This window comes from Microtus ochrogaster, chromosome 6, assembly GCF_000317375.1.
Source record: "Microtus ochrogaster isolate Prairie Vole_2 chromosome 6, MicOch1.0, whole genome shotgun sequence".
In the NCBI taxonomy this organism is placed as follows: domain Eukaryota; kingdom Metazoa; phylum Chordata; class Mammalia; order Rodentia; family Cricetidae; genus Microtus; species Microtus ochrogaster.
In genome coordinates this window covers 19,528,669-19,541,170 of record NC_022013.1, presented here as the reverse complement: position 1 = coordinate 19,541,170, position 12,502 = coordinate 19,528,669, and the positions used below count along the sequence as shown (strand labels likewise).

The 12,502-nt window shown below is 41.6% G+C and overlaps 1 protein-coding gene across 3 annotated transcripts in view; it reads left to right on the top strand.

Annotated features, from left to right (window-relative positions):
* Pign (phosphatidylinositol glycan anchor biosynthesis class N) overlaps positions 1-12,502 on the top strand; it is a 113,924-nt gene that overhangs the window by 31,946 nt on the left and 69,476 nt on the right. For all 3 annotated transcript variants that reach the window (XM_013346689.2, XM_026779799.1, XM_026779800.1), the window contains 2 exons: positions 283-375; positions 1,308-1,363. In XM_013346689.2, coding sequence (XP_013202143.1) covers positions 283-375; positions 1,308-1,363 — 149 coding nt within the window. The remainder of the gene's footprint in view (positions 1-282; positions 376-1,307; positions 1,364-12,502) is intronic.

Here is a 12,502-nt window from a genome sequence, read left to right as displayed (position 1 = left end):
GGATCTCTGGTCCCACAGCCAGTGCTCTGACCACTGAGGATCTCTGGTCCCACAGCCAGTGCTCTGACCACTGAGGATCTCTGGTCCCACAGCCACTGCTCTCAATTGTGCGTCATTTAACTTTTGTTTTTTCTATTGAAGCAGAATCTCTCTCCAGCTCAAGCTGGCCAGGAACTTACCATCAGCACCTTGACCTCCAAAATGCTTGGTTTACAGGTTGTACTTGTTTTACAATCAGAACAGCACAGTCTTTATCAATACTTGTTATGTTTTATTTTTTAGGGGACACTTCCTGTGGACTATCTTAACAACACTGGTCTCTTCAAAGCAGAGAGCATGCTCACCAATGCAGTGCAGATTCTTGAGCAGTTCAAGGTGAGGACAGTAAACACATGAACTGTATATAAATTCTAAACATGTTAAGTAAAATATTTGATTTTATATTTTAATTAATAATTTCCTATAACTTAGGATCTTGGTTTTTGAATATTTGCCTATGTCATAAGTGAGTGAAAAAATGAAAAGGGAAAGGAAAGGCCATGACTGCTCCTAGCTGTGGTGGAGGAGGAGGTTTATTGTACATATGAGGGAAGAGTATATCCAGGGGCGTCCGGGAGAGTCCGGAGTAGCCTGGTGAGGAGCGGGGGAGGGGAGGAAGAGGCAGGGCAAAGTACCAAAATGTCTGGATTATATAGGGGAGAATCTCTGGGGGAAGGACAGCCCAGCCTCTGGGCTGGAGAGTGCAGCATAGAGGGTGGAGTATACCAGCCATGCCCTGTAACTGGTGGGAACTCGGGGATGCTGGGAGATGTTAAATAGGCACCTCAGCCATTGTCCTGGGTGTGAGACCTAACAATGAAGTTTTTATTTCTAACGTACAGGTTTTAAGGGTGAGTTACAGGGCACAGAATTGCCTGTGAGTGTCATATTAGATTGTCATATATCCTTGCAAAGACTGCAAGTCCGGGCCTCATTTATTGGAATATGCCCGAAAGAAGTAGACTAGAGATCCAGCATTACAGGGACAATTCTCTAATGTAACTTTGCCTTACTTCCTTTTCAAAGAGTTAAGGAAAAGTCATTTCTGCAAGATTGATGTACTTAATTCCCATCTTACTGAGATAGTAAAGTATTATTTAATTTTTCTTTAAATATTTATGAAACTATAATATAATAACACAAAATCCCATTTATTTCCAAAGAAATTAATCATCCCCGAAGAGCCACTTCGATTGATATTTATATTTCAGAATGAAATTCATTATTTTTTCCCATTTATAATTATTATTTTCATGCTTGGTTCCCAGGTGAAGATGACTCAGAAAAAAGAAGTTACTTTGCCATTTTTGTTTACACCATTTAAGTAAGTCTTAAATGTTTTTTAGTAGCTAGAAGGAAAAAGATTTCATTTGAGTTTGATGCCAATGAGATAGATTAATTTATGTACAAACATTGTCTTTTTTTGTGTGTAGCAAACGATGCCAAACTGAAGTCTTCTACTGTTACTTTTGCTAACATTGAGCCAAATATTGTTTACCTCTGAGTGGCTGAGGAGGAGACAGGGACGTGAGCACTGTCTTGGTTTTATAGGAAGATGTCCTGCTTACTTCTTTCTTTCTCTCTTAGAAAACAAACAAACAACAACAAACCAACAACCCTCTCTCCCACCACTGTCTTAGAGTTTTTATTGTTGTGAAGAGACACAATAATCACAACAACTCTTATGAAGGAAAACATCTAATTGGGGCTGGCTTACAGTTTCAGAGGTTTAGTCCATTGTTGTCATGGTTGTATGTAGGCAGACATGGTTTTGGAAAAGGAGCTGAGTCTTCCCTATCTTGATCTGCAGGTAGCAAAACTGACTGTGTGCCACACTGGGCTTAGCTTGAGCAGAGAAGACCTGTAAGCCCTCCCTCACAATGACACATTTTCTGCAACAAAGCCACATCTCCCAATAGTGGCACTCCCTATGGGCCAAACATTTAAACACATGAGTCTTTAGGGGCCATACCTATTCACACCATCATCCCCCCAAAAAAATTCACAGCAAACAAAAACCTCCAACAAGACAAAAAAACATAAAGCAAAACAAAAAAAAGTTATCAAGTGGTATTTTATTTTATTTTAAAAAATTACATACTCAAGGTCATGAGTTTGAAACTGTCTGAGCAGCGGCATACTGAAGTTGCCATCTAAAGAAAGAAATTTGAAAAATAGACTTTAATCTTTGATACAAACCAAGTAGAATATACATCAGGATAAAGAATACCATTGAGAATAAAAGTGAAACATAACATAATGGAAAATGTGCATTGTGGAAAAAAACTATAAAATTTACTTTAGGTCATAATAAAATAAATAAATATTGAGTAGTCTTGTTAAATATCATAAAATATTAACACTAACCTAAAATTTACTAACTAAAGAATAATTTTTTATGTGGTTCAAGATGTTTCTCAAATTTTATAGAGAGAGATTTACAAGAATCACTTAACTAATGCTGAGAAAAAACAAGATAAAGAGATTTTCTTTACTAGACAGCAAATGCATTCTAAAGTTACGAGGCAGCGTTGGTACAAGTATAGCATGCAGTTATGCAAACTGACTTGGTAGTACAAATACATAAAGAGATTGATACCATGTCATATTTGGTTTTGATTACAGATGACATGTAAGTTCAGGCGGGAGAAGACTTACACACAGCACATTTTCTTTGTCCTGGATAAAATATGGCCAGGTCCTCTACCTTAAGCCAGTCATATATCAAATTCAACATTGGTTGAAAAGGAAATAAAATGGTTCTTAAAAAGCAAAAATGTGACTCCCATAAAGAAAACAAAATATGTCATAAGAAAAAGACAACTTGAATATATCAGCATTAAATGTTGTGTTAGATAAAATAGACCATATAGATTAAGTCATTCTCAGATTTGTAGAAACTATTTATAGACGATGTAGCAGGCATTATGGTTTATGGTCTATGGTGGATTGTATACATCAGGTCAGGGAAGTAACTCAGGTGATAGAGTGCTTCCTGTTGAAGGCTGTGGAGCTGAGTTTATTTTCCAGAACCTATGTTAAAAAATAGAAAAGGTAAAGAGGCCAGTTGTGGCACTGTGCGTTTGCACTTTTAGCACTGTGGAGTAGGATTCCTGGGGCCTGCTGGCCAGAAGTCTTTCAGTTCTTGTAGTGAGAGACCTTATCTCAAAAACAAAATATGGATGCAATCCCAAGATTGACCTCTGCCCCTCACCCCCCATGTACACTCCCCAACACACAAAAAATTTATAAAGCATTAGGAAAAAATATTACCTTAAAAATGGAAAATTATGCCCAAAATTCACAAAAGAGAATGTGTAGATGGTTATTATGAAAAGAATATCCACCTCGTATTATCCCCTTTGTGAATAGTTCCTAGTATTTCCCTACTTTACAGATAAAGAAATTACAGCACAGCAAAATGACTTCGGTGAGATATCTAACCCCAATTCTAATCCTAACCTGTAACCAATGAGTGGCTCCACAGCCTGCTGGACTCTTAACTGTGTTGTAGGGTGGTTGCATAATACCAGCACGTACCCACACTCTGTCCAAAAGGTTTACTTTCAACAATGTATTTAATACCAGCACGTACCCAAACTCTGTCCAACAGGTTTGCTTTTGACAGTGTGTTCTGAGATGAGTAATTATGTGGCGGTGTCCTTGTGAGCCAGTCTGTGGCAGTGTATGGACAGTGAGGTGGTGAGCATGTATGTACTTGCATGAGAAAGTTCGTAAGTTAAGTGAGAAAAATAAGAATTTACCTGCGGTACATTATATAATGAACCTTAAAATATATATGCCATAATATTGTGATTGCACAGGAAAAGCATGAAATATACATGCCAAGCTAGTAGTATCATGAGAATATTAGCTAGCTCTATAGTGAGAATTTATTAGTTTAGTAAAGGTAAAAGAACCAGATATAATACTATACTGAAAATTATTTTTCTAATAATTGGGGAGTTGTGCATGACATAAACTAAATTATATTTTAAAAGAATCTTTACTTTTATGTATTAAAGCTTCATTCCTGTCTTGAAGTATTCTGAAAAAGTAATATTTGAGAGCAGTAACTATATGTGTTAGCCTCGCATTTAGTGTTCAGTATATCCAAAAGAACATTGATTACTAGTACCCAAGTGCAAGAGACATTTTTATTTTTATTAAATCCAATAAATGTTCTACTTTATATCATCGGCTTCTTAACATCTGTGTACAGAGAACGACGTCATCTTGTAAGCTATATCAAAGGAGCATTGTCTTACATAGAATATGAGGGAAAGCGTGTGGCTTCCATCCTTTTAGGGAAATGACATCGTCTGAAGGTGTCTTTCCTTCATCTTCCCTTTCCCCATTGCTCAGCAGTATTTCCTTCATGGCGCTGACTTCCTTCCTTCAGTATTGGCACCTGAGCATTTGATAAGCTCTAGGTTTTTTTACTTACATAATACATTTACAACATCAGGAAGTTTTTGTCTGAAAATTTTTATCTAAATAGCTATGAAGAATCGATTAGATTCTGTCCTGCCTGGATCCCACAGTTGTTAAGTCCCAAAGAAATCACACAGAAGTTTACATTAATTATAAACTGATTGGCCTAGTTTCTTAGGCTTCTTATTAACTCTTAGAACTTACATAAGCCCATAATTCATGTCTGTGGTAGCCACATGGCTTGGTACCTTTTTTGGTGAGGCAGTCATACCTTGTTTGCTCAGTGTCTGGATGACGACTGCAGACTGGAACTTCCCTTTTCCCAAGATTCTTGTTGCCCCACCTCTCCTTCCTGCCTGGTAGCCTTGCCTATACTTCCTGCCTGGCTACTGGTGAATCAGCATTTATTTAAAATACAAGTGGCAGGGTAAAAGCCCATTGTCCCTCAGCAGGGTAGCAGAATAGCAGAGCTTTAAAACAAAAAATAAAGATTGCTGAGGTCTTACGTATATTTTAGATATTTTAAAGAATTCAGTTTTTACTCTAATTGCATATTCTGTTTTATACTAAATAAATGGTTTCATACTGAGTTACAAATAACTCTTGGGGGAAAAGAATAAAAGTTATGAAACATTCCTTTTGACAAATAGAATAAAATCTAAAGGCTAAAATTGGCTATTGTGAATGCTGAGTATATGCCAAGTGTGACCAGCAGGTGGCGCTGCATGATTAAGAAAAATTTGAAACCTTTCCTATACTGCCCTCAGAGGAGGAGAGACACCTTGTGTTCCCAGTGCTCGCTTTTTCTGGGTGTGTGTGGGTTTGTGATCCAGTCCTGGGGCTGAGCAGGAAACTTTGTGTCAGTCCAAGGTCAGCCTGGCACACACAGGATAAGCCTGTCTCAAAACAAAATCTGAAGGGAAATGGGAAGGAAGACTTAGGTTCTCATAAGAGGCTGTGTTGGACAGTGGATCTGGACAAGGCTGTGCACCTGCCCCAGAAGAATAAGCACTTGAATGCCTTTTTCTCCTTTTGAAATTCATTGTGAAAATTTTAAAAGTATAAATTTTATTTAAAAAATTCAATGTGTTTTTCTCTAACATGGTATTACTTTCTTTTTATATATTTGCTTCCCTGGGCTCAAAAATATGGAAATTCCTCACTCAGGTTACATTTATACACTGTTTTTTTGAGGAGCCTTTCTTTGCATCACCAATATGCTTTACTAATCATTTACGAGGTACACTATTTCCTCTTTAAAACTGAAGTCCATCTTTTAAAAATATTTTTATTATTTGGGAATTTCATATCACAAACCCTAATCTTCCCAGTTCTCCAATGCCTATACCCCATCCTTATGACCTGTCCCAACAAAGAAGAAGAAGGCGACTGAGCAATTATGGCGTACTCCTTTAATCCCAGCACTTTTGAGGCAGAGGTAGGTGGATCTCTGAGTTCAGATACAGCCAGGGCTGAGAAACCCCCATCTCAAAAGAAAAAAAAATAGGAGGAGAAGAAGAAAGAGAAGACAAATCCAACTTTTGTTGCCCATACTGGAGCGTGGCCCTTCATTACCTGCAGCCCCGCCAGAAGCCTTCAGTTATGGAGAGCTCTGCTTCAGCACCCTTACCACGACTTTTAGAGTGCTCCTCGATGAGGTTTTGTCTAGGCTGGTACTGTTTTTGGTGCGGTGGAGACAGGGCTGTCACAGAAGCCGTCTGTGTCTCTGTCTCTCAGCTTTGAGACTGCAGTCACCAGTACCACTGTAGAAGTAGCTTCCTTGCACGCCGCTGTCAACAGGAGCACCGGTTGTGATCTTCTGTGAGGAGTGGTTCTCATGAGCTGTTGGGAGCCATGACGCAGTTACAGCTCATAGCAGTGGGTAGTTCAGGGAAGTATTCCCTGATGGGGCACCCCATCAGCAAGGCTTGTGGACCAGTAACTGAAAACCGCTGCTTCCATCTGTGCTTTAGCTTGTGCAATTAACAGCTCTGATATCTCCACATGCATTTTCATGTAATGTGTGTAGGTAATCTCATGATTACATCTCAATATTAAGGGCACATATATCTGTTGGTGCTCAGAAGATGACTTCATTCATCTTTATTTTTTTTAATATTTATTTATTATGTATACAATATTCTGTCTGTGTGTATGTCTGCAGGCCAGAAGAGGGCACCAGACCCCATTACAGATGGTTGTGAGCCACCATGTGGTTGCCGGGAATTGAACTCAGGACCTTTGGAAGAGCAGGCAGTGCTCTTACCGCTGAGCCATCTCTCCAGCCCCTCATCTTTATAGTTTTGATATGTAGAACATATACTGGGACATGCTTCATTATTAGATCTATTTGTCCCACAGGAATTGAAAACACTTAAAAGCCTGCTTTGTCCTTTTGTTCAGACTAACGGCACACAGTTAGCTCACCTTTACCTCAGACCACATCCAAACTAGACTGAAGGCTTTCTGTGACTAGGTCACAAGGTTAAAACCTTACAGCTCCACACAAGGGCAGAGTCGCAACACAAAGTACCCAAAGAAAAGCACGTCAGCTCTTCAGTTCTTTGCTTGTAGTCTGTTAACAGTAGAACTGTGTCTCAAGGTTTGTCACTGGGACTCTGCCCCCCCCCACCAAATCGGGTCATGGTCTCACTCCTGGAACCTTGGAACCTTGTGTTGCCATGGCAACACTTACTCTAAGAATGTGCTTTTGAGCAATGAGAGGCAACTCCTGTAATTTTTTTTTTTTATTGCCTCAAGGCTTCTGTAAGGAGAAGAGTTTTTAGGCTAGGGAAGAAGGAGCTAGAAGCAGCAGCCAGGAGGAATTAGTAGCAGGGCAGAACTAGAATAGAAGCAGAACAATAAAGAGATTCCGAAAAGCTTGTGTGAGAGAGTTCGTTCACTCTCAGAAAAAGTCCTTTTTCCTGCAGTTGCCTTCATTCTGAACCCTGAAGAGTGTCTTGGGGCTGAACCCCAAAAGCTGTCTCTCCTTAGACTTTTATATGGTTTCTGGTAATAGCACCAACCACGGATATCCACATGGTCTCTGGTGGCAGTACAGACTATAGACATCAGCACGGCCCTTAGCTACACGGGCCATAGACACCATCATGGCCCTCAGGGGACAGCACAGCCACTCACACCAGCATGGTCCCCATTGGCAGCATGGCCCACAGACATCCACATGGCCCTCAGTCATACATCAGTACAGCCCCCAGCTCCAGTAGGACCATGGACTCAGACATGGCCTTTGGCAGCAGCATGGATCATGAACATCAGTATGGCCTCTATTTACAGCACAGCCCCCTGCGATCAACATGGCTTCAGGTGGCAGCACACAGACCATTGATATCTGCATGGCCTTTTGTGGTAACACAAACCACAGACATCAATACAGCCCCCTGTGCAGTAGGACCACAAACATGGACATGACCCTCAGCAGCAGCACAGACCACAGATATCTATATGGCCTCATTAACTTTATTTTATGACTTTCTATACTCTTTTCCTTCTCTCTCCCAAGCCTACATACATTTATCCAACACTGTGACCCATTTAGAGGCTGTTTATGTCTGAATCTGTCCTATTGCGAATCTGTAATTCTTTACTGTCCAGGAACACTTCATACAATGGTAAGAGCTTCTTAAAAACTCAAGTTGCGCCGTTAGTAGGGGTGATACGATAGCATCTATTTCCCTGCCCAGTCTAACACTTAAGCTGAGCTGTTACTATGATAAATACAGTAGTTCCTGCTTGGAGCTCTGCACAGTCCAGCATGGCAGAGCCACTGGTGCCTCTGAGCTGCACACACTGTCCCACTTCTAGGCACACAGAGAGTCCACGTTTCAAGCAAGCCATAGCACTTTACTCACAAACCCCATCCAAATGCTCTGTCTCCCACAAGAGCCAAAGGTCGTGCTAGTAGCATAGCCCAGAAAGCTGGCATTTTAAAACTGCTTGGCTTTTTTTCTTTTGCCATAGCTGAGTCGGGAAAAACTCTCTTAAAGGAGCTGTGGCACACCACCAGCAAACAGCAAAAAGCTGTGTTAAACCTTGTAATTTTTTTTGTTTAAAATTAAGCTCTCTCAGGTTTTTAAGTGGATTTAGTCCATCATGTTGGCACCATTTGTTGCAAGGGAGAGGGCCGCTTGTTCATCCCTGCTGCCCAGATAGCTTAGCTCCAGAATAACCACACAGAAACTGTGTTCATTAAATCACTGCTTGGCCTATTAGCTCTAACATCTTATTGGCTAACTTTTTTTTAATTTATTTATTTATTAAGGATTTCTGCCTCCTCCCCGCCACCGCCTCCCATTTCCCTCCCCCTCCCCCTATCAAGTCCCTCTCCCTCATCAGCTTGAAGAGCAATCAGGGTTCCCTGACCTGTGGGAAGTCCAAGGACCGCCCACCTCCATCCAGGTTTAGTAAGTTGAGCATCCAAACTGCCTAGGCTCCCCCAAAGCCAGTATGTGCAGTAGGATCAAAAACCCATTGCCATTGTTCCTGAGTACACCCTAGTTTAGCCCATTTCTATTAATCTATGTATCACCATGTGGCAGAGGCTTACCAGGAAAGATTCGGCATGTCTGATTCTGGTGGCTCCATGGTCTCCCTCTGACTCTGCTTTCTTCCTCCCAGCAATCAGTTCTGTCTTCTCCGCCTACCTAAGTTCTGCCCTGTTAGGGCAAAGAAGTTTCTTTATTCATTAACCAATACAAACAAAGTGCAGCAGGGGTTCCCACCAAGGAAGATTGCCCTCCCCCTTACCAGCTGCAGCACTTGGGAAAGTGCACCCTGCACCTCGCCTGGGCATCACAGTGGAACTGACCCTGATGGTGGAGGTGTGGGTGTGTCAGCACCAATGCAATGGGGAGAGCTGTCCCCATTTCTCATCTGTCATATGGTGGCATAGCTAAGGGAGAGCCGTCCCCCTTCTCCCCGCCCCTCTTCAATGCCTGAGGCAGGTAGAAGCGCTGACTCTGAGGTCATAAGAGCAGGAGACCTGTGTTGAGTCAGCCCCAGCATGTAGTGTGTCACGCAGAGAATCTTTCCATCTCTTTTCTCCCATGAATACTCCTTCCTCTATCGTACATGTTTGAAAGTTGTTAAGATTGTAAAATAAGTTAATATGTGCCCAAAAAAAAGTATACAACTCGTAGCTCCATTAACTCAAAATAATAGCTATAGCAGTTCCCCTCTGAAGGATAAGACCCCCATTTCCTCTGTCCTTCCCCCAGTTCCTGTGTCCGCCAGCCTTTTTGTCAGGGTGTTGGATTACTAGAGAGACAATGGAAAAGCTCGCAGTGTCAGAGGGTTCAGCTCATGAGCTGCTAGCATGGTCGAGCAAAGATGTGATTTCTTGGTGACCAGGAGGGAAGGAGAGGGAGAGAGAGAATGAGAAGAGTTAAGCATGAGAATGACTAAGGAGCTCAAGACAAATGGCTTTGTCTAACTAGGCTTCACCTCCTAGTTGCCTATTCATTTATGAACTTATGAGTGGCAGTGATGAAGTTAGTACCCTCAAGATTCAGTCCCTTCTTCATAGATATGCCATATTGCAACCAAATCTTTACCACAGTAGCCTTTCAAGGGAGCTGCACTTGTCCAAACCATAAGAATAAAGCCATTGCTTGATTAGTTTTTGCACACTGAATATAGTACCAGCCATGATGCCGTTTGTGAGTTTGGTTTTATTGTCTTTTTTGGGGTAAGCCTGGGTTTAGAAACCCTGGGTTCAGGAGGCTTTATGTTCGGGGAGGCACAAACAGTGATGGCTAACTAGAGACTGTGTCCCAACTCCAGGTTGCCACTGACCTCTGGTTTGTTTCTGCTGCTGCAGTGGCCTCACTGCAGCCCTGCTTGGGAGTTTGGGTTCTTATCTGTAGTTTTCCTCCCAGCGACTCCTATGAGTCGGTTCTCACCCTGTGTGCATCCTAGCACTGCTGGCGTTCTTATGGACCTTGCTCTTAAGCAACTTCTTTCCTGGGGGCTGGAGAGATGGCTCAGTGGTTAAGAGCATTGCCTGCTGAGTTCAATTCCCAGCCATCACATGGTGGCTCACAACCATCTGTAATGGGGTCTGGTGCCCTCTTCTGGCCTGCAGACATACACACAGACAGACTACTGTATACATAATAAATAAATATTTAAAAAGTAACCTCTTTCCTGTCTCCACAAATGGCCCTCCTTGTCCCTCCCTGTCACCAGAACCTTTGCCCCTCCCTTTTATAAAAATGAGATTTTCAGATTGTGTCATCTCCTGTGGTGTGGTATGTATGTTTCTTATGAAAGCTCCTGTTTTCCTTTTTTTTTTCTTTTCTTGAAATTGTACCTCAGAATTTGTTTTAGTATAGTATAGTCTAAGTCTTTCTTGGGTCTGGAGAAATGGCTCAGGCATTAAGAGCGCTGGTTGCTTTTCCATAGCACCTGGGTTCGTTTCCCAGTGGCAGCTCACAACCATGTGCAATCCTGTTTCCAGGAGATCTGACATCGTCTTCTGGCCTGCGTGGGCACTACACGTATGGTGAACACACATACATGCCGGCCACACTCCCATACATAACACAAATTATAAAACTCATATATATTATACTATATATACATAAATATATTATTTGTACATATATATATACATATATACAAACATATACATACAAATAATAAAATCTCAAAAAAAAGTTACTCTAGGTCTATTTTAAATAATCCATAATTAAAAGACAGAGACCCACATTGGAGCACCGGACAGAAATCTCAAGGTCCAAATCAGGAGCAGAAGGAGGGGGATCACGAGCAAGGAACTCAGGACCGCGAAGGGTACACTCATACACTGAGACAATGAGGATGTTCTATCCGGAATTCACCAAGGCCAGCTGGCCTGGGTCTGAAAAAAGCATAAAACCGGACTTGCTGAACATAGCGGACAATGAGGACTACAGAGAACTCAAGAACAATGGCAATGGGTTTTTGATCCTACTGCACGTACTGGCTTTGTGGGAGCCTAGGCAGTTTGGATGCTCACCTTACCAGACCTGGATGGAGGTGGGTGGTCCTTGGACTTCCCACAGGGCAGGGAACCCTGATTGCTCTTTGGGCTGACGAGGGAGGGGGACTTGATTGGGGGAGGGGGAGGGGGAGGGGAATGGGAGGCGGCGGCGGGGAAGAGACAGAAATCTTTAATAAATAAATAAATTAATTAATTAATTTAAAAAAAGACTTACACTTGTAGAAAGTTCTCTTTTCTCTTTGCTTTCCATCTCTCTAGGCTCTTAGCCCTTGATTGTCTTTGCACTTATAAATTGAATTTTAATTTAATTTAAAATTTACCAAACTTTCTTGTTTCTGGTGGCTATACTGATATTCCAAAATTCACTGACAGCCTGAAGCTTTGGTTAAATTCATCATTTTAAGGATTTTATTTAACCTTGTTAGTAAAATGTTAAGGAGAAAAATAGCATATGCACACATTTCAAATTATAGAACCAAAGATAAAAATGTCTCCTTTTCTGCCTAGTGTTCCAATCTTAGTAATTTTTTCTAAGGAAAGTTGTAGCTTGTTATGCGTTTCCATATATGGCATGTATGTAGAATATTATTTCAATGATTCCTATAGTATATTAGGTTCTGTTCTATAGTATATAGGTTCTGTTCCTCTAGAGAACACATAGACTATTAAACAGGACTTGATAGACTGGCTTACAGACTGGGCTGGAGAGTCTCATCAGTGATAGTTTCCATAGTGGAGAGGCAAAGATACCCCTTATCTGCTTAGTCCATGAACCTGGAGGTCTCAGCATTTCCCGTCTCTAAGGAAGCTTAGAATCTCTGGAGAGTTATTGGCACGTGGGAGGAGCTGGACTTGACTGTGCCCAGGACAGCAGTGGCAATGGCAGTAGCCACGCCTCCTGAGAAATAGAAGGGAAGGCAGGTGACATCGTTCCCTTTCTCTGTGTCTTACGTCAGGGGTGCTCAGTCAACATCGCTCCCTTTCTCTGTGTCTTACGTCAGTGGTGCTCAGGTGACATCGCTCCCT